Source organism: Arachis ipaensis, chromosome B09, assembly GCF_000816755.2.
Source record: "Arachis ipaensis cultivar K30076 chromosome B09, Araip1.1, whole genome shotgun sequence".
Classification (NCBI taxonomy): Eukaryota; Viridiplantae; Streptophyta; class Magnoliopsida; order Fabales; family Fabaceae; genus Arachis; species Arachis ipaensis.
In genome coordinates, this window is record NC_029793.2 from 4,064,207 (window position 1) to 4,089,112 (window position 24,906).

The following is a 24,906-nucleotide window of genomic DNA, read 5'->3' on the forward strand; positions in this document are numbered from 1 at the left end:
TCTTGAGAATAAAAAGAAATTTTCCAATTTTTCACTTTTTGTTATAAGATTCCTACTTTTGTTATTCAATCGAAAATGAAGAAAAAATATTAAATTTTTTTTTGCGTATTTTTGAAAAAATAACTACGGAGGTGGATTGGCAGCTTGCGGCGGCGGGTGCTAACGTGCGCAGTGAACTCGCAATTATGTTGAGACTTGAGACTCGAGACAAATCAACTCTAATTCACTCATCTGCCACGCCTTCCATGCTTCTTTTCATCGTTTTGCTGCCACAAATCATTCTCACCTTCTCTCTCTCTCTCTCTAATCCTTCAATTTCAATACAATTCTGAGTTTCTTTTTCTTTTTTCTTTTTTCTTTTTTTCTTTTTAAATCGATTCCCAAATCACAAAAGTTACACAACAGAAACAGTTACACAGACACCCAACCCGTTTCAGATTCCCCCCAATTCTCATACAATCTCTTCCTTTTCGCATCTTTACCCCCCTTTCGACATCGTTTTCCATTTCTTTATCCCCCTTTTCCACAACTCTTAAATCATTCGCGCTTGCATTTCTGTTTCCTGGATTCTTCATCACCCTGAAAAAAATAACAGTAACCTCGATACAGTGTTGGGTTTTCCAATTCAGGGCATTTTGGGTTCTGGGTCTTAGGTTAGTTTCTGATCGGGGAAGTTTCCGCGTGGTGGGTTTGTGATCACTTTGCAAAGTTTGTTCTTTTAGGGTTTTTAATTTGATTGAGTTTGGGGGAATATGGAATCGAGTCGAAGAGCTGTGGAGTCATATTGGAGGTCGAGGTTGATCGATTCAGCTACTTCGGATGAAGATAAGGTCACTCCGGTTTACAAATTGGAGGAAATCTGCGATCTTTTGAGGACATCGCATGTTAGTATTGTGAAGGAGCTTTCAGAGTTTGTGTTGAAGAGACTCGATCATAAGAGCCCAATTGTGAAACAGAAGGTATACACAAAAGAAAGAAAAATTGGTATTGTTACTGGTTTTCCGTGGTTATGTTTTAGTTGGACGAGGTGGATCTGGCTGGTTCAAAGTTTGAATATTTATTGTTTGGGGTGAATATTTTTGTTTCGAAAAGCAGTTTTTTTTATCAAAGCCATTGCACATGTTAGATAATGATTTAGGGTACCTAACAGGTTAATAGATGAACTTGATAGACTCTGCCTACGAATCTCTTATTAGCTTAAATTAAATTGGCTAGGGAATGTGTACAATTTTTGTTGCTGATTGAGTAATGTGATTGTGAATATTTAGGCATTATTGTTAGGATGTGCTTTTTGCTGCTTTAGGTTTCTATACTGCAATCCACTGATCTATATATGTTGTGCTTGTGAGGTGAGCGATGTCCATCTTTTGCTTCCAATACTAAATTATCCTTAAAACGGTAAATCCTAATATGAGTTGTTCTAGTTGTCCTTGAAATTGTGTTATTCTGTAATGTGGTTATGTGTTCTAAGTTCTAACTTCTAGTTTACAGGAACTTGACTAAGGGATATGAAAGAAAGGATTATAATGTTTCTGTTGTTAGATACTTTGATGATAGGCTCGTTATTTGTATAAAGTCAGTTATGTGTACTCAGTTCATTTTCTTTTCCATTATTGTTGGCAGGCTTTAAGATTGATAAAGTATTGTGTTGGAAAATCTGGTGTAGAGTTTAGAAGGGAAATGCAGAGACATTCGGTGGCAGTTCGTCAATTGTTTCATTACAAGGGACAGTTGGATCCTTTGAAAGGTGATGCACTAAATAAGGCTGTGCGAGACACGGCTCATGAGGCTATCTCTGCCATCTTTTCAGAAGAAAATAAGCCAGTGGCAGCGCCTACTGAAGATATTAACAGGCGAATACAAGGGTTTGGGAATACAAACTATGAACCACCATCAGAAGATAAGAAATCTTTTATTAGTGAGGTAGTCGGTATTGGAAGTGCATCAATTAAGCAAGGACTTAGTAGCTTAACACAGGGACATTCACTAATGAAGAATGATACTGGAAGCTACAGGAGTCCAAATCTTCGAAGGTCATTGACCATAGAAGAAGAACGTGGTGAGAGATATGAACCGGTTAAATACCGAAATGAAAATCAGAGTAGTTTTGAGCTTCCAAAGTCCAGTGGTCCTTGGAGTCAGGATTCAAGGGTAACTAAGACGGAAACATCAAATGGTGATTCTGGTGCAAGTTATTCGGAAGGTAAGACAAGGGAGGATAGGTTGCTGGAGACAATTGTAACTTCAGGGGGTATTCGGCTACAACCCACTCGAGATGCTATTCAAGTTTTTCTAACAGAGGCTGCCAAGTTGGATGCTGTGGCTTTATGTCATGCCCTTGAACCAAAGCTTCAATCTCCCATGTGGCAGGCATGTCTTCGATGTTAATGTTTCTACAACAATATGAAGTCACTGATCAAAAGTCCATATCAATTACAAAGGAATGCACATAATTATATACATTTTTTTAAAAAAGGCTTCACATAAACTAATGATTCATTTATTGGTTTTGTTGTTTTTGTCATCTTATTGGAGTAAATATTTGAAAATTTTTCTGCATATTAACCTATATGTTATTTAGCTTATTATGAGAATATTATTTTCAGGTTCGCATGAAAGCTGTTTGCGTGCTCGAAGCCATGCTTAGAAAGAAGGATGATGATCATTTTTCAGTTGTTTTTTCTTACTTCACTGAAAATAGTGATGCAGTGGTGAAATGTTCAGAATCTCCCCAATCTTCTTTGAGGGAAAAGGCAGTCAGGGTAACTTTATAACCAAAATCTGAAAGAAAATTATCACATGAAATCATGAAATTTCATCTTATTCATTACATTTTAATATTGGTCAAGCCTCATCCCCCCTCCCCTTCTCTCTTAAGGTTTGAAAATTTTGGCTTGTGTGGCACTGGAGATTCTAGCAGAATTTGTAGGATATGGCAGGATGCTAGTTGATAAATTGAATCTAAATTGCGAAGCACCCTAGATAATTGATATTTTCATTTATTGTTGTTTATGGAAGTATGGATATTGACATACTTTTGACGCATGTTTTATGCATTTCATACCCTTGTAATTTCAGTTCTCTTTTTCTTAGTCACTTACACAAGAAATAAATTATCTCATATGCCGGTAACCGAGTGTCATTTGTAATTTTCTCTTGAATAACACTAATGATTATAGCCAATGTCAGCAGAAAAGTCTAAGATCAACCTTTCTAATTTAATTTAGTACATTGCCCTTTGTCCCTTGATTGACAGGTTATTGGGCTTCTAGGTGTAGGCCACTCAAATAGCTTTGGTATTAATTCAGAGAAGGCCGTGAAGACAGAAAGTACTACTGCTGTTGAGTTGCCTGACTTGATTGACACTGGAGATTCAAATGATAATCTCGAAATGGAGAATACTACAAAGAATGTGCTTGATCAGAATATAGAAAATTTGACATCATCCAGACCTCCTCTCGTTGATGATTTATTTGGAGATTTTAGTGGTTCTGTTGGAGCTACTAATGAACCAAAAAATGATGACGACCCTTTTGCTGGTGTATCATTTCATACAAGTGAGAAGAAAGAACATGCAGCTGATCTCTTTTCCGGGATGGATGTTGGTGGTGATAAACCAGTTGATCATGGAAGTCGTGGACAGACAAGTAGGAGTGATCCCCAACCCTTTGACCTCTTTGCTTCCAATCCCGAGCAAACAAATCATAAAGAATTTGTTGGTGATTTAATGGGTGGCTTGTCATTAGAGGAAAATACCTCAAGTTCAAATCATAAACCATCTCCCCCTGCGACAACAATGCAATCGGAATCTTTATTTTCGGGTTTAAATAGTCAGGTTCCAGATAATAATTTAGGTGGCATGTTGGGTTCTCAGACAGTTGGGTTCAATGTAAATCCCATGTTTCCTACGGGTCAGCTGCCTTATGGTGTGCAACCCGGTATGATGTTGAACCACCCGTATGCTTCTCAGCCCTTTAATTATGGTGCCATGGGGACTCTCTTGGCTCAGCAGCAACTCCTTGCAACAATGGCTAATTTCCAACACCTTAATAATGCCAACATGCAAAATGCTAGTGCTGCTCAAATGACTGGACCCAATGGAAGTACACCTCTTCCCGATATATTTCAACCAAATTTCTCAAACCAACCTCCTACCTCACTGATGAACAATTCAAAGAAAGAAGATACTAAAGCATTTGACTTTATCTCGGTAAGTCTGGATGTAAATCCCTGTTTGTACCTTTGTCGATTTAATCTCTTCTTTATTTGACAGTATTTCGCCGATTTAATCTTAGCATTGTTTGAATATACTGCTTTATGGGATCGGGTTTAGTGTTGACTTTTTACAACTTGAACGAAGTTTGATGTATCTTCCGAAACAAGATATTCATCTATGAATGATAAGCTTGAAACAAGAACTCATAGTTGAAACATGGAGCAAACAAGAGTGCTGCCAACATAAAATCTTCTCGCTTTAGTCCTCAATTTAATGAGGCATATCTAACTATCTAAGAATGATTGAAAACATCTTATTGTTTGATAAATTTAAGGATTGACACAATTACTTTTAATTAATTCTCCTCCTTATATTGACTCCTTTCGTTTACTACTTTCTGTAAATTGATGATGTTTTCACTGGATTATCATTTTATGATTTCTCAGTAAGAGACTTGGCATAAACCTGATTACATCGTTTCATGTTTGTAGGACCACATTGCTTCTGCCCGTGATTCAAGGAGAGTGATTTGATATATAGATCTTGTGTTGGATTGGTGTGGCTTTCTATGAGAAAAGAGGTTGATTTTCTTACAGTTATGGAAGCATGTCAGGTCATATTCTACATGTTCTTGTTAGCAAAAACACAATAAAACAAGAGAAAACATTTTGGACACGGAAGAAGTTCAAAATTGTTACCAGAATTGAATATACGAGAATGTTGTGTAGTGTTATACTTTTCTTTTCTTGTCTATTTGGAGTTGTTTCCGTTGAGTATGTAGGTAATAGTTGAGATTTTGCAGTTGTAATTCAGGCCATAAGAGCAATACAACTTCTCTTATTTGAGGTGTGTTTGTAGTATGCCTTAAATTATTTTTAGTCAATTGTATGCATTAGACAGCCAAATAAACTACTAGGTTATGCAAAAACCATGTTATGAGAGGTATTTTGGTATGCAGCAATTTATACCAGACCCTAAACAAACAATTATTAGAAGGTGCATTTTATAGTGGTTACCGTGGTTATACAGATTTGAAAATACTTAAAAAATATAGTTAACTTAAAGTTATTTCTAGGGTAAAAAACAGAAATAAGCCAAGGGAGAAAATAATTTACGTGAATAAGCCAAAACGAAAATTGCTTCATGAATCCACCAATACACATTTATATGTAATTCGAACCAGCTTGGTTCGAAATCTATTTCTACATAATTCGAACCAGCTTGGTTCGAATTATACACAAATACACGCACATACTAATTCGAACCAGCTTGGTTCGAATTACACACAAACACAAGCACACACTAATTAGAACCAGCTTAATTAGAACCAGCTTAGTTCGAATTACATACACAGTAATTCATGGTATAATTCAAATTATACTGTTAAAAAATTAATAATTTATTAAAAAAATTTATTAAAAAAATTAATAATTTAAAAATTAAAAATATATATATTTTATTTCATACGTTAAAAAAAAGCTAACAAAATATTGAATTACGAGACTTCTTTAAAATATTAATGAGTTATCAATTCGAATTCCATACAATACTTTTCTGTCCATTTTTAATAGCTCATGAATTTTTTTAATAATTTTTTTTAAATTATACTACAAAAAATATTTTATTCTATGCAAAATAATTTTTAAAAAAATAGCTTAAAAAATGTTAGGAGTACTATAAAAATTTGTAATGTTATAATAACTTAGGTAAATACATGCATGTACTCAAATTTTAAATAAAATATTCTACATAGTCAATAATAATTTAGAAATGAAAGAAAATATTTTATTCCATACAAAATAATTAAAAAATATATTTTATTCTATACAAAATAATTTTAAAAAATGGCTTAAAAGATGTTATGAGTACTATAAAAGTTTGTAATATTCTAGTGATTTAGGTAAATACATGATAAAAATATTTTTTCTTTAATTTCTAAATTATTAGTGACTATGTGGAGTATTTCTTTAATGTCCTAAGTCATTAGGACATTATAAATTTTTATAGTACTTCTAACATCTTTTAAGCCATTTTTTAAATTATTTTGCATAGAATAAAATATTTTTTTGTGATATAATTTAAATAAATTTATTAAAAAATATTCATTAGCTATTAAGAATGGACAGAAGAGTATTGTATAGAATTCGAATTTTTCACCATATAATTTGAATCAGAGTGATTCGAACTTCCCTATGCGTAATTCGAATCATGTAATATCTCACCATATAATTTAAATAATTTTATTAAAAATTATCATGAATATTTTATAGTGGTTATACAGATTTGAAAATACTTAAAAAATATAGTTAACTTAAAGTTATTTCTATTATTTGACAATAATTAAGAAATTATAGTTGTGCAATTAGTTTTAACAATGTTACTTTTTACATATAAAATTAAGATTTATTACATACCAACCTTTATTTTTATCAAATTAAATTGTGAAACTCATTGATTCTTCACACATTACATTTATCACCTCTAAAATTAAATTCAATTTGCATTTTAAAATATTTTGAGAATATTTTTGTCGTCTTTTTTTTTTTCACGGTATCTACTAAGTCCTAATTCGGTAGGTAAAGAATTAATCCACTGTGGTTTTGAACTTCATTTAAGGGTTTGTCACAGGCCAAGAAATTGTTATATACACAAGGCAATATTCAAATTGCTAATATTTGTTTAAACAGATTAGTGAATTAACCACTAAATTAATCTAAGTTGGTTGAATATTTTTGTAAATAAAATCGGAATTTACTTTTGTAAGTGATTTGATAATTTTAAGGGCATTTTTGTTGGTTTGTGCCCAAAATAGAAAAAAAAAAGTTGTGAGGGTTCCAAATTAGGGTAGCATCAGACAAGTAGTGAAGATCTGTAAAGTGGAGCATCTTTTAATAAATGATTTGGATAAATCTGCATGTGCATTACATCCAACAGGCTTAGGGCCTTATTCAATTGGAATTTGGATCCTCTAAAGTAAGAAAGTTGATAAAGTGGTAAAGTGAAGGGTTAATCACCATTGATTTTATAATTTTCATAAAATATGTGTTCTACTATCTTAATTTAAGAGTAATTAACTTCTCACTTTACCAACTTCCTCACTTTAGAGGATCTTGATCCATTCAATTGAGTACCCTAATGGAAGTTTGTCACATTCACATTGTATATAAAAATAATAATGCTGTCATCTATATACAGTTGCTTTCTCCAAATGTAAATTGTATTGAGAGTTGAGAAAGAATCATGTTCATGAAATGGTTGGTGGCTGATCTTCTTGATTTTGCAATGACTGGTTACTCTTACTCATCATCTCTCTAGTTTGCTTTAGTTGTTTTACAACATCCAAACGCTCTGGAGAATAAGAGGAAGGAATCTACACATGCAAAAGCAACCTCCATCAATGTTGTTACATCATCAATTAATGCAGCAAAACATGAGTGACAAGGCAGCAAATTGTTACCAAGAATGGCATATATTTCTTGATGGCTGCTATTATAGCTGCATGGCCTACTGTTGTTACCTGTTAACAAAATGAGAAAGCCAAAACTTGTATCTCTATTTCTAATTTTACACATCAAACTCATCCATTTTGATACATTTGCGATAAAATTACTCGTCGTATTTGTATATATGCAAGAATTTTTCAAATAAAATAGAACAAAAAGCATAAGTTGCTTACAGGAAGTAGCATCAAGATTGTCATTGGAATTAAGACTATTACATCAGTCAAGGTTCTCTCTAATCTCTTTCTTTGACTTCTTGAAGCCTTGAAGCCATGTGCTTGCATTGCAAGTAATTGCAAAGCAACCTTGATGTCCATGAAGAGCAACCTTGTACCCATCCAAAGGTCCTAGTGAGTAGTAATAGTAAGTAGCACACTTTCTAAAAGCATGTGGATTTTAAATTCTCATACAAGTCTTTCTTACCGCACTTGTCAATGCCAACTTGGTGCTGTATCGCTTGATAACACTTTGATGTAGAGGACTTGACTTGTCATTTACGGAAACTTGCCCGAATGATGATTCCTTGTTTGTTGCCGAAATTGGAGCCTGTGATTTGAAGTAAGACAAGAAATACAGTGGTTACTATCATGTCAAGTCGAGACCATGTCGAATACTCACTCTGTTCTCTTCTATCTGTCACTGTTACTTTATGTCATATATGAAGAGTAATGTAATTGCTACTTATATAACAAGGCATAAAATTTTGCATCTCTTGTTTAGAAAGATAATGAGTTCCTTAACTTTGCAACTGAGGTTGTTCTAATGATCTAACAAGTAGCATTGCATAATTAATATACCTTGGGGAATCCAGAACTGTTGTGAGAATCAATCTTTGGAAATCCTTTGGTAGTTAAGTCGTGTGACCTATGCTGTCCTTCAAACACCAAAGTTAACTTAGTTCCATTTATGCCTCCAATGTATGATGATGTATGATTGTCAGATGCAGCATGGTCCATAATATTTAGTGAATCACTGAAAATGGATCATATATTAAATCATATTACATAAAGTTGTCTTCTATGAAAGAAGAGAATGTGTAAAAGAATCCAACAAAACCAGCATACCCTGATTTATCATAAGCAGCCCAATGATCTTGCAGACAATTGCTTAGCAATCCTTGACTAGAAATGTTATAAGGGGAAGTTTTTTAAGTGGTTTTGATGGAAATCATGAATTATTAACAAATTTATAGTATTCCTATTTTATTTGGCCACATGATTCTGGAAAATTTTCTGGCTAGGAAACATTTTCCATAAACTAAAAGTTACCAGTGAAGCAAGTATGACAGTGAAGCTGTGTCCAACGATTGTTGAGTCGAGCGATTGAAGTGCGCAAAGCCAGAGAAAACATCATAGCACACAGTAAAAACAACAGATAAAATGATCTCCTTCTCTGCTTGGCGAGCATTGTGTTTTTGTCTTTTCTGTTTGCAGTTTATTTGGACATAGGAAGCATAAAAATCAAGCCATCCTATCTCATCAGTTACTACCTGAAAGATAGTATAAACTAAAAATAGTAACATTTAATCTCAAATAGCAGTTGGTAAAGTTCACAGAAACTAACCTCCATGAAGCATTGATAAACTGGTATGCAGGAAAAATCTGGATAAATGAAAAGAATCCCACACTCCAAGTAACTTAGAGGGAAAAGGCAATGAATGATTAGTATCGATATCTTGAAGATCAATACGACTAAAATGAAATGGACGAGCAAAGAGATCAACCTAAGTAAGTCCTTAACAATTTCATCAAGATCCTTAATTCCCATTGCTGACAGAAATATTCTAGTCCTTCTTCCAAGATATGCAAAAAGTCCCAGTATGGCCAAAGTATCTGATGGAATCTGTAAAAGTTGCAGTACAAGAAACTAGATCAATGAAGAGTGATAAATATAAATAATCAGTGCACCTATGAAATGAAAAGATTAACATGCTAAAAAACTGGAAAAGACATTGACAAAGCATGTTCTTATCGTTCGACTCAACTTTCAACGATTCCCTATGGTTTTATAGTTTTAATCATATACACATATTGAAATGCTGTAAGAACCTAACTTAAAATGAGTCAAACTATAAGGACTAAAGTATAATTAAACTAACTGGAAATCAAGAGAACATGGTAGATTTAATCTGTGACTATATTCACTCTGAATGGAATAAATTCTTAGGAAAATGTCATAGTCAACTAAAGTTATTATCCATAAAGTTTTGAATGAGTCTGCAAACTTGACCTTGTGTTCACTTTTCTTGTTTGACATGATGCTTTCTTCAGAGAATGCTTTCTGTAGTTTCTTATGTGCCAAACCAATCCAAAACTCAAGCTCCTCGGTTTTTTCACTTGGAAGAATCTTCTTACCAAAATGCAACAAGAAATTCAGTTCAAATCCTGCCTCAGTTGCTAACTGGTGTAGTTTGTCCACTGAAGCAAGATTGAGTGAAAAATCCATGAGCTTGACCAAAACATCCTCAAAACACAAAACAGGTATGGGGCAACGGATGCGGCCACAGCCTAATTTCACCACTGCAGTACAGCAGGTTATAGCCACAATTATACCTGCAATGCCGCTGAAAGCTTTTCTGTCAGGCTAATTGGACCTGTTAGAAGAGTTTTAATCCATGGTTTGGACATAACTTTCTGAAAAAACAAGGTTGTTTGAGGCAAACCTTCCAGCATATTCCACAGACCATTGTTTCAGAAGAGGAATAAAGTATGCTGCTATCTGTGGCATTTCAGTGTCTCTAAACCAATGCACCAAATCCGGATGCTGCATTCCGAGTTGAAGCTCAATGTGTTCTCCCACCTGATTTGTTAAAGGGTTCAAACTGAAACTAGAGCTTGTTACTTCTCTTAATCACATACCATTTCCAAAAAGTATGCAAGAGAAAAATCTAAAAGCTTACATCTCTCTAACAGGGGAAAATTCGTTGTGTCGTTCATGTGATAGCAATATCTCCAAATCAATTGCAGTTTTCATCAAAACATAAACTGCAACCTGTGTAAGCAAGCATGTTGTCAGTTGTTGTAATTAAGTAGTTGCAAATTTCAACATCAAAGAAAATTTTGGTGCTTAACCTGGTAAGCGATTCGCCTATGCCACTCATGAACATCTTTTCCAATCCAAGCCATTGTGAGTTCTGGACCACATCTTGAGACTCCAAGGGACTCAACAGCTTTAGAAAAGCTCCTAGCAGATTCATGCAATACCGAAACAATGTAGTCCACTCTATTAAACTCCACTCCCTCAGTACTACTTGATCGAACATCAGTAACCTCCTCTACTTCATTTCTTTGATCAATACAAGAAAAATGAGTCTTAACTGATTTGGCGAGCGATGAGAATTCCCTTAAGGATGTGTAATATCTAGACAAGGACCCAACCAACAGGCCATTATTCAAAGAGCCCTCTACTTTCTTCAACTTGGCATGTTGAAGGGAATAGACAATTAAATTCTTTCTGATATCTAATCCGAAGGATCTGCAGTTAGATATGAGCTTCTTGAACTTGTAGATTTGCCATGTTAGAAATGCATAAAGAGTTGTACAAATGAAATCATATACATCAGAAATAAAGGGGTCAACACTTTTATTATACAATAAATATCAAAATCAGTTTCAGGGAACACTTCAACTTCACATCATTATGCACTGTGTCTAATGTACAATTAAGAATAATAACAAGGTAATAAAACATAAAGGAAGAAAGGAAGCTTACAAGTGATGAAACAGTTGATGCTGCATATTGAAAGGTGTAGCCATGGAAGATAGAAAATGGAAAATCAAAGAAAAATGGTATAAATAATAATAATGATAATGATAATGATACAAATAAGGGAAGAAAACAAACACCACCCTTCTCTGGAGAACTATAAATAAGTGCAAGCATTAAAGCGATGTCATCGAGGCACAGAAAGAAAGAGAGATAGTTAGGTACAAATAAATAACCATTTTGCTTACAAGTACAAGAAAAGACAAGAGTTTGAAACATACCTTATGCTGTTATTACAAATTCCCTTTGGATTTAACTCCTGACATTTACCTTTTTCCTTAGCCAAGGTTTTTAGTAACCTTGTGATAATCATAGGATTCATGTGTGAACTATGAACATGTTTCCAGATTCAAACACCCATTTGGACTTTGGTGCAATCAATATTCTAATTCTTGTGAGTTTGTTGTATTCATGGTTTTGGTCATTCAAATTTTGTTTCTTTATTTGTCTAATGTTAAGAGTATGCTATTCTTTTTTCCCCTTTTTCTTACTCCACAATCCACATCGAATCAAACTCATATCTTTATGAGATCAGAAAAAATTCTTTATCAAATATATGAATAATCTCTATTGACGCTTCACTTCCTATCCCCTAAAAAGAGAAAGTGAAAAGAAAATCCATAAGAAAAAAAACTTAAATCAGATCATGTAATTGTCTTGGTTCAAATGATGATAAAATTGCAGCAACTTAATAATGCTAACGTCATTTCATAATGGATTTCAATTGTGCAAAGAATTCTACTACTTCTATGAACAAACGTTGACCGGATAACGACAAGAGAATTTGTTTGGAAACACATCTTATTCAGTACAAAATTGTTCTGAACTTGAAGTACAAAATTTTGTTCCCAGCCACACTCTCGTGTATACCATTGCTAACTTACAGGTTTATCCTCTCGTGTGAAAATTTTACAAGACCTTATCATGTGTTAGTTTTTACCACTTAACTAGATACTTTTATCGGTCCCATACTTGACTCCATCTATCAAAGGTGAAAATTGGAGCATGACATGGTTTTGTAAAATTTTCACGAGAGGAATCGAATGACAAACTAAAGAAATGGCATTGCCAAACTTATCCCAAAAGTAATATACATTGTTAAATCTTTGGGTTCATTGGTCTTTCAATTATCAATCCTCTCAGTGGGTTTCCCTTCAGGAGTTTCTCCATTTCTTTCCTTAAAACCAAGTTCTGCCAAGTCCTGCTTAGCCATTAGGTTCCTGTAAGAAGCCAATGAATAAGAACCATGTATACCAAAAATAATGCTAACAGTAATCATGTATCAATAATATACGCTGAGCATGGAAACAGATAAAGATGACCAATAAAACTTTCCAAACATTACATTTCACATGAAAAATACTTTGGATTATGTGAAGTTAGATTCCATCTTCCCTATGTAAAATTTCCTGCGAAAATTACACAAATTGGTAGAGTGTGGATATGACTCCCATGTTGTGAAACTCCTATGCAAAGAGAACAACTAAAACTGAGTCTTAAGAGCCTGAAAAACAATTTTGCATCCAATGAAGAGAGAACCTTCTTCAAAACTATTGGTTGTTTTACCTCTCATCTTACAATAACCTTATGCCTTAATATACATTTTTTTTTTCTGATCACATTAAACTCTTCAAGAATTGCTCCCTAGTCTTTTAACTTTGGGACACGGTCATCAAGGAGATTGGTAATTAGCAAATTCGTGTGACTGTATTATTACTTTTTTTTAGTCACATGCTCAATGAGACATCAATATTAGTGGCATCGGTCACTCCTTTTCCCATTCTCAAAACTGAATGCTCACTCAAACAGATCACAAAAACTTTAGAATGATTATTCCAAATCCGCTGAATATGATTTTTTAGAATGCCACACACTAAGTGAGTTACACCACAATATTGTGCTCCAAAGATTAAAAACATGACAGAAGAGAAAAAAGAAACAGTATACTAAAAAGTAAAAACATTCCAACTTATGCTAACCTACACAAAGAAAAACACTAGAGCCAATCAAATATGATATCGATAACACAGAAAAGCCAGACTCACTTTTCCATTCGGCACTGCAAGTACTTTTTCGAGAAATCCCTGCATTTTTCAGACTGGTGACCCGCAGTTTTCAGACAACCCAAATATTCTTTCTTCTCCTGAAACAAACGCAACACACACAAAATTGATGAGAAATGATTTATCCCCCTAACAATTCCTTGTAAATATCGTCCTTATTACCAAATAAGGGAAGAATTAATTACTTTCTAATATATCGATTGTATCAACATATTGATTGTATCAATATTAGCATTAAGGAAACATTTACTCATTATCGATTCGACTAATCGTCCAGAAACAAATACACAACTTGCAACGGCTTATTCCTCGAAATTCAACTATAACCATAGATATAATATAGGTTAAGACTCAGTTGCAGATTGAGAAACTAAGATTAAAGCATTACCAGGTCACATAAATGCATGTGGTCTAATGGGAAAATACCCTTTTCAGGAGGCACTGGACGGAGCCCTCTATTGCCACCAAATGCGCCACCTATTATAATCAATAAATGTATCAAACCAACTATCAATCATTTTCTTCACTATTTCACCAAATTCACACGATAGAAGAAAAAATTCGTATTTGAAGAAACATAAATTTAAGCAAAAATTCCTCAAGCGCTTCAATTTAAATCCAGCTAGTGCTTATATAAACCACTTAAACCCTAATAATAATAATAAATTTGGTGAGGAATAGAATAAGCAAATGGTACCTGCACTCATTTGTAGGAATGGAAAAGGTTTCGCAGAATCGGAATCGGAGAGAGAGGAGTTTTGAAGTGAGGTGGAATTTGGAGAATATTGTTGAGTGTTGAGCGTTGAGCGCGGGAGCTCCGTCCGAAGAGAAGGAAGAGGCACTGTTTAGTAAATTAAGAATTATATAAATTTATTTAAGATATATATTGGATCAAAAAATTTTGGAAGTTTAGTAAATATATTCTAGAATTACACAAATACTTTTTTTCAAGATTTATAGCAAGGTTCTAGAATCGGACCGGTCATCAAACTGCTCTAGTTACTGGTTTATTAGTTTATTGGTCTAACCGGTCCAACCGATAATTCAACCGAAAAACCATTTTAAAATAAAATAATAAAAAAATTATAAATAAACATCCTAAAATATAATTATAGTCTAATATAATCTTAAAATATCTTCGAAATTTAAAACACTACGTAAAATATCATTAACCAAATCCATATGATCTTATCAAAATACAAATTCAACCGTTAAATAGTAAAAAAACATATCTAAATATTAAATCCCAACATCATGATTTATCAATCATCAAAATCAGCAAGAACTTGTTATCAGCAATTGCTTCTTGATTAATACTATTATCCATAATTGAAATTAATAAAACAGATACGAAATTAAAAACAGCCACATCACAATGAAAAATAAAAAAACCATCAACAAGACCATATCTAAATTAAGCCTACAACATTCAGCAACAATCACAAAACCCTAGACCTTCACCCAGCAATTAGCAGAATACAAAACACCAGAACAAAAATAATTAGGAGCATACAAAACACTAAAAGTCATTAGCAGAATACAGCATCTACAAAACAAAGCCATTAGCAGAATACAAACATCAGCAAATTTGAACAAAATAATTAGGAGCCATCAGCAGAATACAAACACAAGAACAAAAAATTCAGCAGAAATAATGAACTTCATTGGCACAATACAAACAAATTGCTTTAAAATAAAATAAAATTCTTGAACCCAACTAATACAACAGTGTTAGGATTTGGTTGAATTAGTCACACATTGCTCAGGATAGCAAATGGAGTGGGTGGCCTAGGCTATAAATATGAGGCTAAGTTCTCTATTTGTTTTTGCACCAGTCAGAAACACTTTAAACTTGTATCTGATTTTTCCTTTCTTCTGTACTCTTTATTAGAGAGTGTTGTGAGGTGTAGTTAGATATTTGCTTTGAGAGAGTGTGGGTGTACTGGGGTGCCGGTGAGAGAAAGAAGTCTATGTGTTGTAACAATTTTCACATAGTGATATTCTCTGGTTGTCATTTGACAACGGCCGTGGTTTTTTCTCCGGTAATTGGAGTTTCCACGTTAAATTCTTGTGTTGTGATTGTGTCTATTTTATTTCTCTGTCAAAGGTGTTTTCTCAAGGGGGAATGGTGTATTATTCCCAACAAACAGCACGTCGTAACTCAAGTTGTACAAAGTAACCAAAGGTGCTTGAACTCAGATATACGCACAAAGAGCAAAATTCTTGGCACAGTGTGCTAACTAACTAAGCCAGCTATAACAAATGTAAACAAAGCCAATTTTTGATTGAATCCTAAATCTTAAATAAAAAATAATATTGCGGATTCCCAATTCTTGGCACCGTTTCTGGAGGTAATCTAACTGCCAGGGTGTTTAATCACATCAGTAAAGAACCAATAATCAGTAGAGAACCTGAGCTAATCACAAAATATTCATTAATCAATAAAATTGCAGCACATAAAACCAGAGCTAATCACAAAAACAGCATAAAAAAGTAGAAAAAAAAAACGAACAACAACTAGGGGATGGGGCCAACAGACCCTTGATTGATGGACGACGCCGACCAGACGATGACAAGAAGATGAAGCCGACGGCAAGAAGATGCAAAGAGTAGGGGATGGGGCGAGCTCGCGGAAGAAGAGAGCAGGGGAGTTGGAGACTTGGGGGCAGTGGCTACACGGACAGACGACGACAGAGCTCGACGGACGGACGCGGCAGTGGCTCGACGGAGAGGCGGCAGTGGGTCGAAAAGAGTAGCTAGGGTTGGATAAGGGAGAGTGAATGATTCAGGCAAGCAGAGCATAGGCTGAGAAGAGTGAGAACTGAGAAGTGGAGTGGTTCAGTTCAGTAATCAGTAGGCCAAAGTTGCAAACGACGCCGTTTCCTTAAAACCGGCCGATTCCTGGTCCGATCCAACAGGCCGGTTCACCAATTCCTTACCGGTTTTTGTTTCAACGGTTTTACACATCTGATCGAACCGTTTGTACGCCGATTCGCGGTTGGACCGTTTCGACCGACCGGTCCGGTCTGATTTTCAGAACATTGATTTATAGTCATGTGAAAATAAAAATGATGTCATGAGCTAAAAACTCAAATAAAAATATATTTATATAAAAATAATTGAGTATGTGAAGACTATGCCATTTGAGCTATAACTCATTGGCATAACATATTACATGTTTTTTTTTTACTGAAGATATGGAGACTCGAATCCGCAACCTCTTAATTGAGTATGAAGAGACTATACCATTTGAACTATTGCTTCTTGGCATAACCCATTACATGTTACATGTGTTTATATTTTAATTATTATTCTCATATAAATATCTTTATAAGTGGCTACATAAATTAATTATTCAAAATTTAATCCAAATCTAAATTTCACATTCATGGGCTAAAATAATTTCTTATTCTCAAAAATAAATAAATAAACACGGTGAATAGACTTTGCTTCAAGTGTGCTTCACTTCACCGAGCTGAAACACTCGTAAGAAGAAGAAAGCTACATGTACATGGCACTTGCCAAAGCTCCATCAACACCTCACACCTATGCATACTTCCTCTCTCGCCGTTTCTTCGCGTCAACACTCCAAAACGACGCCGTATCCTCACTCCCCACTCTCCAACCCTCAAACGACGCCGATTCACTCTCCCGCATCCTCCTCACTCACCACAACCCTTTCCATGCCGTGGAATCCTCCCTCCAACTCCACGGCGTCACCATCACCCCTCACCTCCTCTCTCAAACCCTCCTCCGACTCAGACACCATACGAAGATCGCATTCTCCCTCTTCACCTACGTCAAGACCCTCCCTAACCCTCCTCTCACCACCGCCTCTTACAACCTCCTCATCGACGTTATGGCCAAGGTCCGCCAATTCGATGTCGCCTGGCAGCTCATCGTCGACATGGACCGCCGTAGCCTCACCCCTACTCCTAACACCTTCTTGCTCCTCATCCGCCGCCTTGTCGCCGCCGGCCTCACCCGCCAGGCGATTCGTGCTTTCGATGATATCGATGCCTTCGCGGAGAACAAAGTTAGTTCAGAAGAATTTTGCCTCCTTCTTGACACGCTCTGTAAGTACGGTTATGTAAAAGTCGCTGTTGAAGTTTTCAATAAAAATGTGCATAGGTTTAGACCCGATGTGAAAATGTACACTGTTCTGATCTATGGTTGGTGCAAGTTAGGGAGAATTCGAAAGGCTAGAGAGCTATTTAGTGAGATGGTAGATAAAGGAGTTGAGCCTAATCTTGTTACTTATAATGTGTTGTTGAATGGGATTTGTAGAAGGGCTAGTCTTCACCCTGAAGATAGGTTTGACCGAACGATAAGAGAAGCAGATGAGATGTTCGATGAAATGCGCAGCAAAGGGATTGAGCCAGATGTGACTAGTTTTTCTATTGTGCTCCATGTTTATAGCAGGGGACATAAACCGCAGTTATCCCTTGATAAATTGAGGTTAATGAAGGAGAAAGGTATTTGTCCGACGGTGGCGACGTATACTTCGGTTATAAAGTGTCTGTCTTCTTGTGGGTGGCTTGAAGATGCTGAGGCTTTGATTGATGAGATGATGGAGAATGGAGTGACTCCAAATGCTGCAACATACAATTGCTTCTTTAAGGAATATAGAGGGAGAAAGGATGCTGGTAGTGCTTTGAAGTTCTTTAAGAAGATGAAGAGTGATGGTTTATGCTTGCCAAGTTCACATACATATGGCATTCTGATTAGGATGTTTTTGGATCTGAATAAAATTGGGGTTGTGGAAGAGATATGGAATGATATGAAGGAGACTGGGGTAGGACCAGATTTGGATATGTATACCATTCTAATTCATGGGCTATGTGCAAAACAGCGTTGGAGGGAGGCTTGCCATTATTTTGTAGAGATGATAGAGAAAGGATTTCTTCCTCAGAAAGTTACTTTCGAGAGCCTTTACAAAGGGCTAATACAGGCTGATATGTTGAGAACTTGGCGGAGATTGAAGAAGAAGCTTGATGAAGAATCCATAACATTTGGTTCGGAGTTTGAAGAATATAAATTAAAGCCATATAGGAGATAAACTATGGCAAAACCCTTAAACATGATTGTTGCATAAGTTAAACACAAAGGCACATTGAGATCAAGAATAATATACACATTTATCATTGCTTTTGATAATGTATTTATACATATTTGCAGCTGCCTCTAATCTCTAACATTTGGTAAATGAGCTAAACCTCATTGCTGTACCCTTAACTCACTGTTCCTAATCCTAAGTAATAATCTTGGATATAGATATACTATAATTCATGCCCTTGCCAACTGCAAGAAAAAGGCATAAGCAAGAAATGCAAAGTACAATTAATCAGTGTAGTTCTACTTGATTTGAATATGAATTCGTATGAAGATCTGATACAACATAACATTCCGTGTTGTGAGAACCAAAATCGAGCTTTTTACTTGACCTCTGTGCACCAGGGTGCTGAATGATTACTAGAACTTCATCTTTGGAGCTTTGATAATGTGAACTAGTTGGCTACACAAGCATAATGATTGTGTTAGTAAAAGATGGATGAAGTAAAACAGAGATACTTTCAATGTCTTCAATTATAAGAAACAATCAATTCTTTATTCATTTAGTAGTCAGAAGTATGTTGAGGAGGATTAATTATTTCTTCTTTTAGATAGTTCCATGCTTTGAATGATTGCTTAACAATTAACAAGATACTACTCAAGAAGTAGTAAACTATGCAATATTCAACTAAAGAAATTTACTCTTTGCTGATCTTTATGATGGAAGAGTTTAGGAGTATAAATTCCTTTAGATATCTTAGTTGATTAAGCCATTGCCTCTTAAAGGCAAATTTTGTTGGAATATCTTTGCAATTCTTTTCAGTTGAATAAAATTCTTATTTTGATGAAATTAAATTAAGAAAAAAGACTATTCAATTTTCTATGTTTTCAAGTAGCAACACTTACCACCAAGAAAAAAGGGACACCAAAAAAAAAGTAGCAGCACTTACCACCCCAATGTGCCATTCATGACTACTAAATTCTTTAAAAGTTGCTGCATCCATTTCCTACACAATAGTGTACTCAGTACGGTTAAAAGAATGACATTATTCTATTCATTATGGAATGAACGCCTAGTAAATCGGTTAAAGGTTATAATTTGTGATCTAATCTACACTTATATGATAGAAGAACATATAGAAGATCTAAACTATTTACAACTTGTTCCTTACAAATGTTCCTTATATATAATAACATTTTAGTTGGCATTCTTGGCCTCAGTAATGTGAAGATAGATAACTTACAATACTGTAGGTGGGAGGCACCAGAGTCTCGCCTTTACATTTTGTGGCAGGCATAATAGAGAAGTGTGGTGCCAAATCTTGTGACTTGAAAATCCATCTGCAGGTAAATAAAAAGAATAATAGTTTTATGTTAGCAACGGACACATAAATCATGAATAGTATTCTAGCATTTTGTAGTAAAATGATGATCCATTTTGTACTGTTTAGAGAATTGAAGTGGTATTGACAGTATTGTATCTTTGGATATATATGCATACCCTATGTACAAAAAGATGCAGAGTTGCACCCATTCTCTGATTAATATGCGAATCCAGTAATTCTCCGAAGAGTCGTCCACATTCATGCATATCTATAATTAATCCTTGTCAAAATCACTTTTATATTCATAATACCACAATTTCTGCCATAGCTACAATCTGCATTGCACCCTGAAATTTCCTGCACAAAGGAAAGGAAAGCGTGTCTATAATTAAGCATAGTTTCTTCTAAAAGGGCTAAGGTATATATATGATATGATATTTGAGAAAAAATTAGTCATAATAAACACTTTTAATTGAGATACTTTGGCACTTACTTGAACATTGTGTACTTCTTATACACAGCATCATGCATTGTATGAACATCTTCATTTTCTATAATGCTCAATTGTTCTCGCAACACTAGCAGGTTTTGGGAGATGTGGTGGAAAATCACATAGAATGAAATAAAATAATTTAGTAGCAGAAGTACCTGTACATTTGGTCAATTACAAAAGTCAGAAATCATCATAATTAGAACTAACAAACACATAAATTTACAAGATAAATTGCAGATTGAGTAAAAATAGGTAAGAAACTCACAGTGAAGTATGGCACACAAGCCTTGTAACCAACTAGTGTCAAGTAAAACACACACGCCAGCGCCGCAGTTGTTCGCCGTTCATTTAGAGAAAGACGCTCACACATGATGCAGTAACCATGAGATATGAGCAAAAAGGAGACAAAAGCAGCTGTCTGAAATAGCACCCCAGTTACATACACTCCAAATGACATCCATAAAGAACATGCTTGAAAATTGTAGCACGGATACCTGCAAGAATTGTATAAAAAAAAGCTTACTTAAATCATTGAGAACAACAAATACAGAGTTCAATTACCAGGATAATAAATTTTCTATGAATCTACTCTCTTTATTTGGTTGATACTTGATACTCACGCCACTGGCATGGAACATGAATTTGTCCGTAGAAGTCTAGAACTATCAACCAAGATAATATGTGTGTGTCTATACTCTATACTGAATGCAAGATTGAGCAATTCTAAACCGTAAGCTGTATAAGTTTTTTTTTCTCTCATATAGAAAAATAAATAATAAAGAAAGAAACAGAGAAGAAATAACTAGTCCAACATTTACCAGAAGAGAAAGGATAGCATGAGCTGCAATGCTTTCATCAATGGAACCGAAGTAAGAGTCCACTGCAACTTATTGCACTGCTCTAACAAAATAATATCATAAAAACAAAGCAGTCACAAACAGCTGAAGAAAAAAAAAATCACCTTCTTCAAATTCAAAGAATGCACATTTTATTACTAAAAACTATAACGTAGAGTTTGAAAGCAGGACTGAGACTCAGTATTGTGTTTAGTAACCATATTTCAAGTCCCTTCAAAATTACCTTTATTCAACTTTTCAAATTCCAAATATAACTCCACTTTTCCTTTTTCAACAAGACACTAAGACATAACTCAATCTTGCACATTTTATGCTAAACCAATACAAAGACTTTAGTCTCTATCTCTCATCAGTCTCTGTTTAACTAAACTTAGATAATTGAAATTGTATACTTGATTGACACAAAAATTCTCAACACACCTAGACAAATTTAACCATAATTATATTATCGAGCTAAAATAATTAATTAAAAAGAAAAAACAAGATCAAAGTTTGAACAACGAAACAGAGTCGGAGCTACCAAAACTGGAAACTCAAGTGCATCAATATGATCATAACTACTAAACGTTAATCTTCGTCGATAGAATTCAATGAAATTGAGGAAGAATTGAATAGGTGCGTTCGAAATTGAGGAACCTGAGAATGGCGATTCCTGTAAGTGTAAGCTGTCCAAGAGAATGCAGAGACGAACCAGATCGATAGGAACGTCAGGTACACCGTCGGCACCGCACGAAACGACTCGTCCAATCTCACGCCCGAACTGCCACCACCGGAGTTCGCCATTTCGTTGCCGGAAATGTTTCTTTTTCCGCCGGCGGCGAAGGTTCTCCGATTTCGGTTTTTGTTTAGTTTTGTTTTGAGTGTTGTAACTTGTAAACACTTTTTTAAGTGTTGAGAGCTGCTGCTTCTTCTTGTTGAGTTGTTTTGCGAGCAATTTATACGCCGGCGAGTTGCACACGTCTCAAACGTGGGGACCTGCGACCTTTCCATTTCAAATGTGCCAAAAGTCAAAACTATTTTTACTTTCTTTTTCACATTTCTTTTTTTTTTTATCAAAGATAGGAGACTCGAACTCGCAACCTCTTAGCTTTTTCACATTTCTTTAATAATAGTATAATACACATATGTATTGACATTTATTTTAGTAAAAAAAAATAAATATTATTATTGTTAGCATTTTGTAGATGATCTTTTCTTAACTTGAACTTTAGAGGGAGTGAATTTTGTCTACTTTAATACTCACTTTTGAATACAAATATCATTACTATTTTGAATGCACTTAGAAATTTTGTGGTTAAAGTGGTACCTCACCGGCTTTTTTGGTGCAAAACCATGATAAGTTGATAACTTCCCATATAATTTAATTTAACGGGTAGGATTTGTTGATTTTGTTTAGCACCAAAACCACTCCGTGATTTTGTAATCAATGCATCAAGTAAAAACTAAAAGCTATTTACTATTACATCCTTATACCATATATATATATTAGGGATGGCAAAATTCCCCGAGACGCGGGGATCCCTGCGGGAACTGCCTCGAATGGGGATCCGATTGTGGGGAATTTTCCCCGCGGGGATGGGGATGGGGGACGAAATTCCCCCGAAGCAGGCACGGGGACCCGAGCGGGGATCCCCGCCCCGTCCCCGCTATTCCCCGAAATTTATGAATTCCTTAAATTATCCTTAATAGTTTATTTCTCATATATGTTTTTTAGTCATTTCTCACACACACATTTATAGAAATCCAAAACTCCTAATCTTTATTTGCATAACCCTTCTTCAATTCAGAAATTCCTAAGGCTGTCCATACTCCATCTAACCTCTCTGCAGCCACCCCCTCGTCACCCTTCTCACCGAATCGTCACACATCACTGTGCCATCACCCTTACCGCGTCGTAATTTCTATTTGCGGCGTTTTTTTCATAACTCTGCCGTCGTGTCCATTCTCCTCTCTGTTGCCACGTCTCTTACCTCGTCCACTGCTTTGTCCTTTGACTCGTCGTCGCGTCCCCCTATTGCGTTATTTCGAGAGAAGTCACCATCGTATCATTTAGACTTTTTGTATAAAATCTTACAATTTTTGTATAAGATAGATACTTGCAGCTCTATTCATATGGAAATTAACAATTAGTTAGAACTATTATGTAGATGGGGAATGGGGATGGGGAGCAATACTCCCCCACGGTGGGGAATGGGGCGGGGATGGGGAGCAAATCTGAGGGCGGGGATGGGGAGCGGGAGGCATCCCCCGCCCCCGCCCTGCCCCATTGACATCCCTAATATATATTGTACTAACTATTTGGTGACTAATAATTTTTAAAATTGTATTTAAAAGAGGGATTGAAAAATAAAGAGACAAAAATTAAATTAAGTCTTTATATTATATTTGGTGTAAAATATATTCGATTGAATTATATCTCAATAGAAAAAGTATATAGAACTAACTCCAAATCAGTTAAAAATGGAACAACTTAATTAATTATAAATATAGTAATTAGTTTTATTTATTTATAATTTAAAATATTGGTTATTAAATGTTTCACCACATTCAAATTAGGAGGAGATACGTTCAGTATCATTGCAACGTGAATCACGGAAACTTATTCAATTAACTTCCGTCTCTTCATCCACTTTCTCTCTCCAAATGCCTAAAACATGATAAATAAAAAAATAGATTCAGAACCATCCAATTTACAAAGAAAAGAAACATCCTAATACCTAGCATAAGCACTATCTACGTAGAGGTTTTGGATTCACTCAGAGATATTTAGCTGATTTTTTGTTGGTACCCTCTTGGTTTCTTAGCATTGTTGATCTCAATATTATATTTAGTTTAAGATAAATATAAGAATTGAGTGATAAATTTAAAAAGTTAAATGAGAGCTTTTTTTTAAAAAAATATTATTAAAATTTTAGTTATCATTTCTAAAATCTTAGTCTTTTATGTTCCTACTTTTTTAAAATATTACTAAGATTTTATATTCGGAAACTAAAATTTTTTTAATCACCAAATACAATATTCAATCTCAATCTTAATCTCATCCTCAAAAACAAAGGCAAGTTAATAGACATAATATTTTTGTTATTTATACTACCCACTCATCAAAAGATTATCCACATTCAATCTTACAATTTTTCCTTACTGATTTTTTTCTCCCTTCTTCCCCCTTAGCTTTAGGTGATATCATTCTAGTGAAGAGACTGTTAAAAGAATTACTCAATAAAAGAATATTTATAAACACTAGAAATTAGAAATAATAAAAATTACTTTATAATTAAATGCCTTAGACCATTTGACAATCTTAAATTTTTAACATTTATCTAGTATAATTGTTCCCTCTTTGTATATATTAAAAATATCACACGCTTAAAAAAGTTTATTTTTACACAAATACATATTATTTTTAAAATTTTAATACGTGTCTTTAAAATATTCATAATCCAGAATAATAAAGTCATAGTTCAATAACTCATAGCATTATTATTTGACAATATTTTTGTTGAAGAAGACGTGAAGGACACTTCAAAGTTCTTCTCTATCTAATTTTGTGGAACTTGCAATTATATTATTGATTAAACATGTAACCATAAACAAAGTTCTTTGCCCCCTTCTTTTATCTTGAATTAAAATTAGTA

At 34.7% G+C, this 24,906-nt stretch overlaps 5 protein-coding genes across 11 annotated transcripts; 2 read left to right on the forward strand and 3 right to left on the reverse strand.

The window, feature by feature from the left end:
- Positions 205-5,177, forward strand: LOC107617951 (VHS domain-containing protein At3g16270). The gene is made up of 5 exons (XM_016319853.2): positions 205-959; positions 1,624-2,370; positions 2,607-2,762; positions 3,257-4,210; positions 4,708-5,177. Exons 1-5 carry the CDS (start codon positions 753-755, stop codon positions 4,747-4,749), a joined length of 2,106 nt encoding a protein of 701 aa, XP_016175339.1. The 5' UTR covers positions 205-752; the 3' UTR covers positions 4,750-5,177.
- On the reverse strand, positions 7,098-12,318 carry LOC107616797. 6 transcript variants are annotated; one of them, XM_021111055.1, is made up of 14 exons: positions 11,428-12,318; positions 11,011-11,216; positions 10,788-10,959; positions 10,616-10,707; positions 10,379-10,537; positions 9,946-10,279; positions 9,280-9,558; positions 8,985-9,205; positions 8,781-8,837; positions 8,514-8,688; positions 8,140-8,262; positions 7,893-8,063; positions 7,674-7,733; positions 7,098-7,586 (listed from the first exon to the last, which is right to left on the reverse strand). In XM_021111055.1, exons 1-14 carry the CDS (start codon positions 11,698-11,700, stop codon positions 7,461-7,463), a joined length of 2,448 nt encoding a protein of 815 aa, XP_020966714.1. In that variant the 5' UTR covers positions 11,701-12,318; the 3' UTR covers positions 7,098-7,460. The 6 variants fall into 6 exon arrangements, 5 of the variants coding, with proteins under 5 accessions (XP_020966714.1, XP_020966716.1, XP_020966717.1 ...); XM_021111057.1 differs by having other exon boundaries at positions 9,280-9,352; positions 9,440-9,558; positions 10,788-11,216; XM_021111058.1 differs by having other exon boundaries at positions 10,788-11,190.
- On the reverse strand, positions 12,322-14,408 carry LOC107619492 (cytochrome c oxidase assembly protein COX19). 2 transcript variants are annotated; one of them, XM_016321790.2, is made up of 5 exons: positions 14,347-14,406; positions 14,242-14,310; positions 13,933-14,021; positions 13,527-13,624; positions 12,322-12,701 (listed from the first exon to the last, which is right to left on the reverse strand). In XM_016321790.2, exons 2-5 carry the CDS (start codon positions 14,249-14,251, stop codon positions 12,605-12,607), a joined length of 294 nt encoding a protein of 97 aa, XP_016177276.1. In that variant the 5' UTR covers positions 14,252-14,310; positions 14,347-14,406; the 3' UTR covers positions 12,322-12,604. The 2 variants fall into 2 exon arrangements, with proteins under 2 accessions (XP_016177276.1, XP_016177275.1); XM_016321789.2 differs by having other exon boundaries at positions 14,242-14,408.
- Positions 16,931-18,819, forward strand: LOC107618999 (pentatricopeptide repeat-containing protein At2g13420, mitochondrial-like). The gene has a single exon (XM_016321204.2). The coding sequence runs from the start codon at positions 17,050-17,052 to the stop codon at positions 18,601-18,603; it is 1,554 nt and encodes a 517-aa protein (XP_016176690.1). The 5' UTR covers positions 16,931-17,049; the 3' UTR covers positions 18,604-18,819.
- On the reverse strand, positions 18,658-22,205 carry LOC107619000. The gene is made up of 9 exons (XM_016321206.2): positions 21,908-22,205; positions 21,233-21,309; positions 20,680-20,908; positions 20,415-20,569; positions 20,233-20,278; positions 20,098-20,189; positions 19,841-19,937; positions 19,547-19,603; positions 18,658-19,059 (listed from the first exon to the last, which is right to left on the reverse strand). Exons 1-9 carry the CDS (start codon positions 22,052-22,054, stop codon positions 18,889-18,891), a joined length of 1,071 nt encoding a protein of 356 aa, XP_016176692.1. The 5' UTR covers positions 22,055-22,205; the 3' UTR covers positions 18,658-18,888.

Coding starts and splice junctions, on each gene's coding strand:
- LOC107617951 (XM_016319853.2), top strand. CDS start 753: ATGGAATCGAGTCGAAGAGCTGTGGAGTCATATTGGAGGTCGAGGTTG. Junction 960..1,623: donor GCCCAATTGTGAAACAGAAG/GTATACACAAAA, acceptor TATTGTTGGCAG/GCTTTAAGATTGATAAAGTA. Junction 2,371..2,606: donor TTCAATCTCCCATGTGGCAG/GCATGTCTTCGA, acceptor TATTATTTTCAG/GTTCGCATGAAAGCTGTTTG.
- LOC107616797 (XM_021111054.1), bottom strand. CDS start 11,700: ATGTTTCAAACTCTTGTCTTTTCTTGTACTTGTAAGCAAAATGGTTAT. Junction 8,838..8,984: donor CTGTCATACTTGCTTCACTG/GTAACTTTTAGT, acceptor TAACATTTCTAG/TCAAGGATTGCTAAGCAATT. Junction 8,689..8,780: donor GCTGCTTATGATAAATCAGG/GTATGCTGGTTT, acceptor ATCCATTTTCAG/TGATTCACTAAATATTATGG.
- LOC107619492 (XM_016321789.2), bottom strand. Junction 13,625..13,932: donor ACATGCATTTATGTGACCTG/GTAATGCTTTAA, acceptor CGTTTGTTTCAG/GAGAAGAAAGAATATTTGGG. Junction 12,702..13,526: donor TTGCAGTGCCGAATGGAAAA/GTGAGTCTGGCT, acceptor GGCTTCTTACAG/GAACCTAATGGCTAAGCAGG.
- LOC107619000 (XM_016321206.2), bottom strand. CDS start 22,054: ATGGCGAACTCCGGTGGTGGCAGTTCGGGCGTGAGATTGGACGAGTCG. Junction 21,310..21,907: donor ACAGGAATCGCCATTCTCAG/GTTCCTCAATTT, acceptor TTGTTAGAGCAG/TGCAATAAGTTGCAGTGGAC. Junction 20,279..20,414: donor AAGAAGTACACAATGTTCAA/GTAAGTGCCAAA, acceptor TCCTTTGTGCAG/GAAATTTCAGGGTGCAATGC.
- LOC107618999 (XM_016321204.2), top strand. CDS start 17,050: ATGTACATGGCACTTGCCAAAGCTCCATCAACACCTCACACCTATGCA.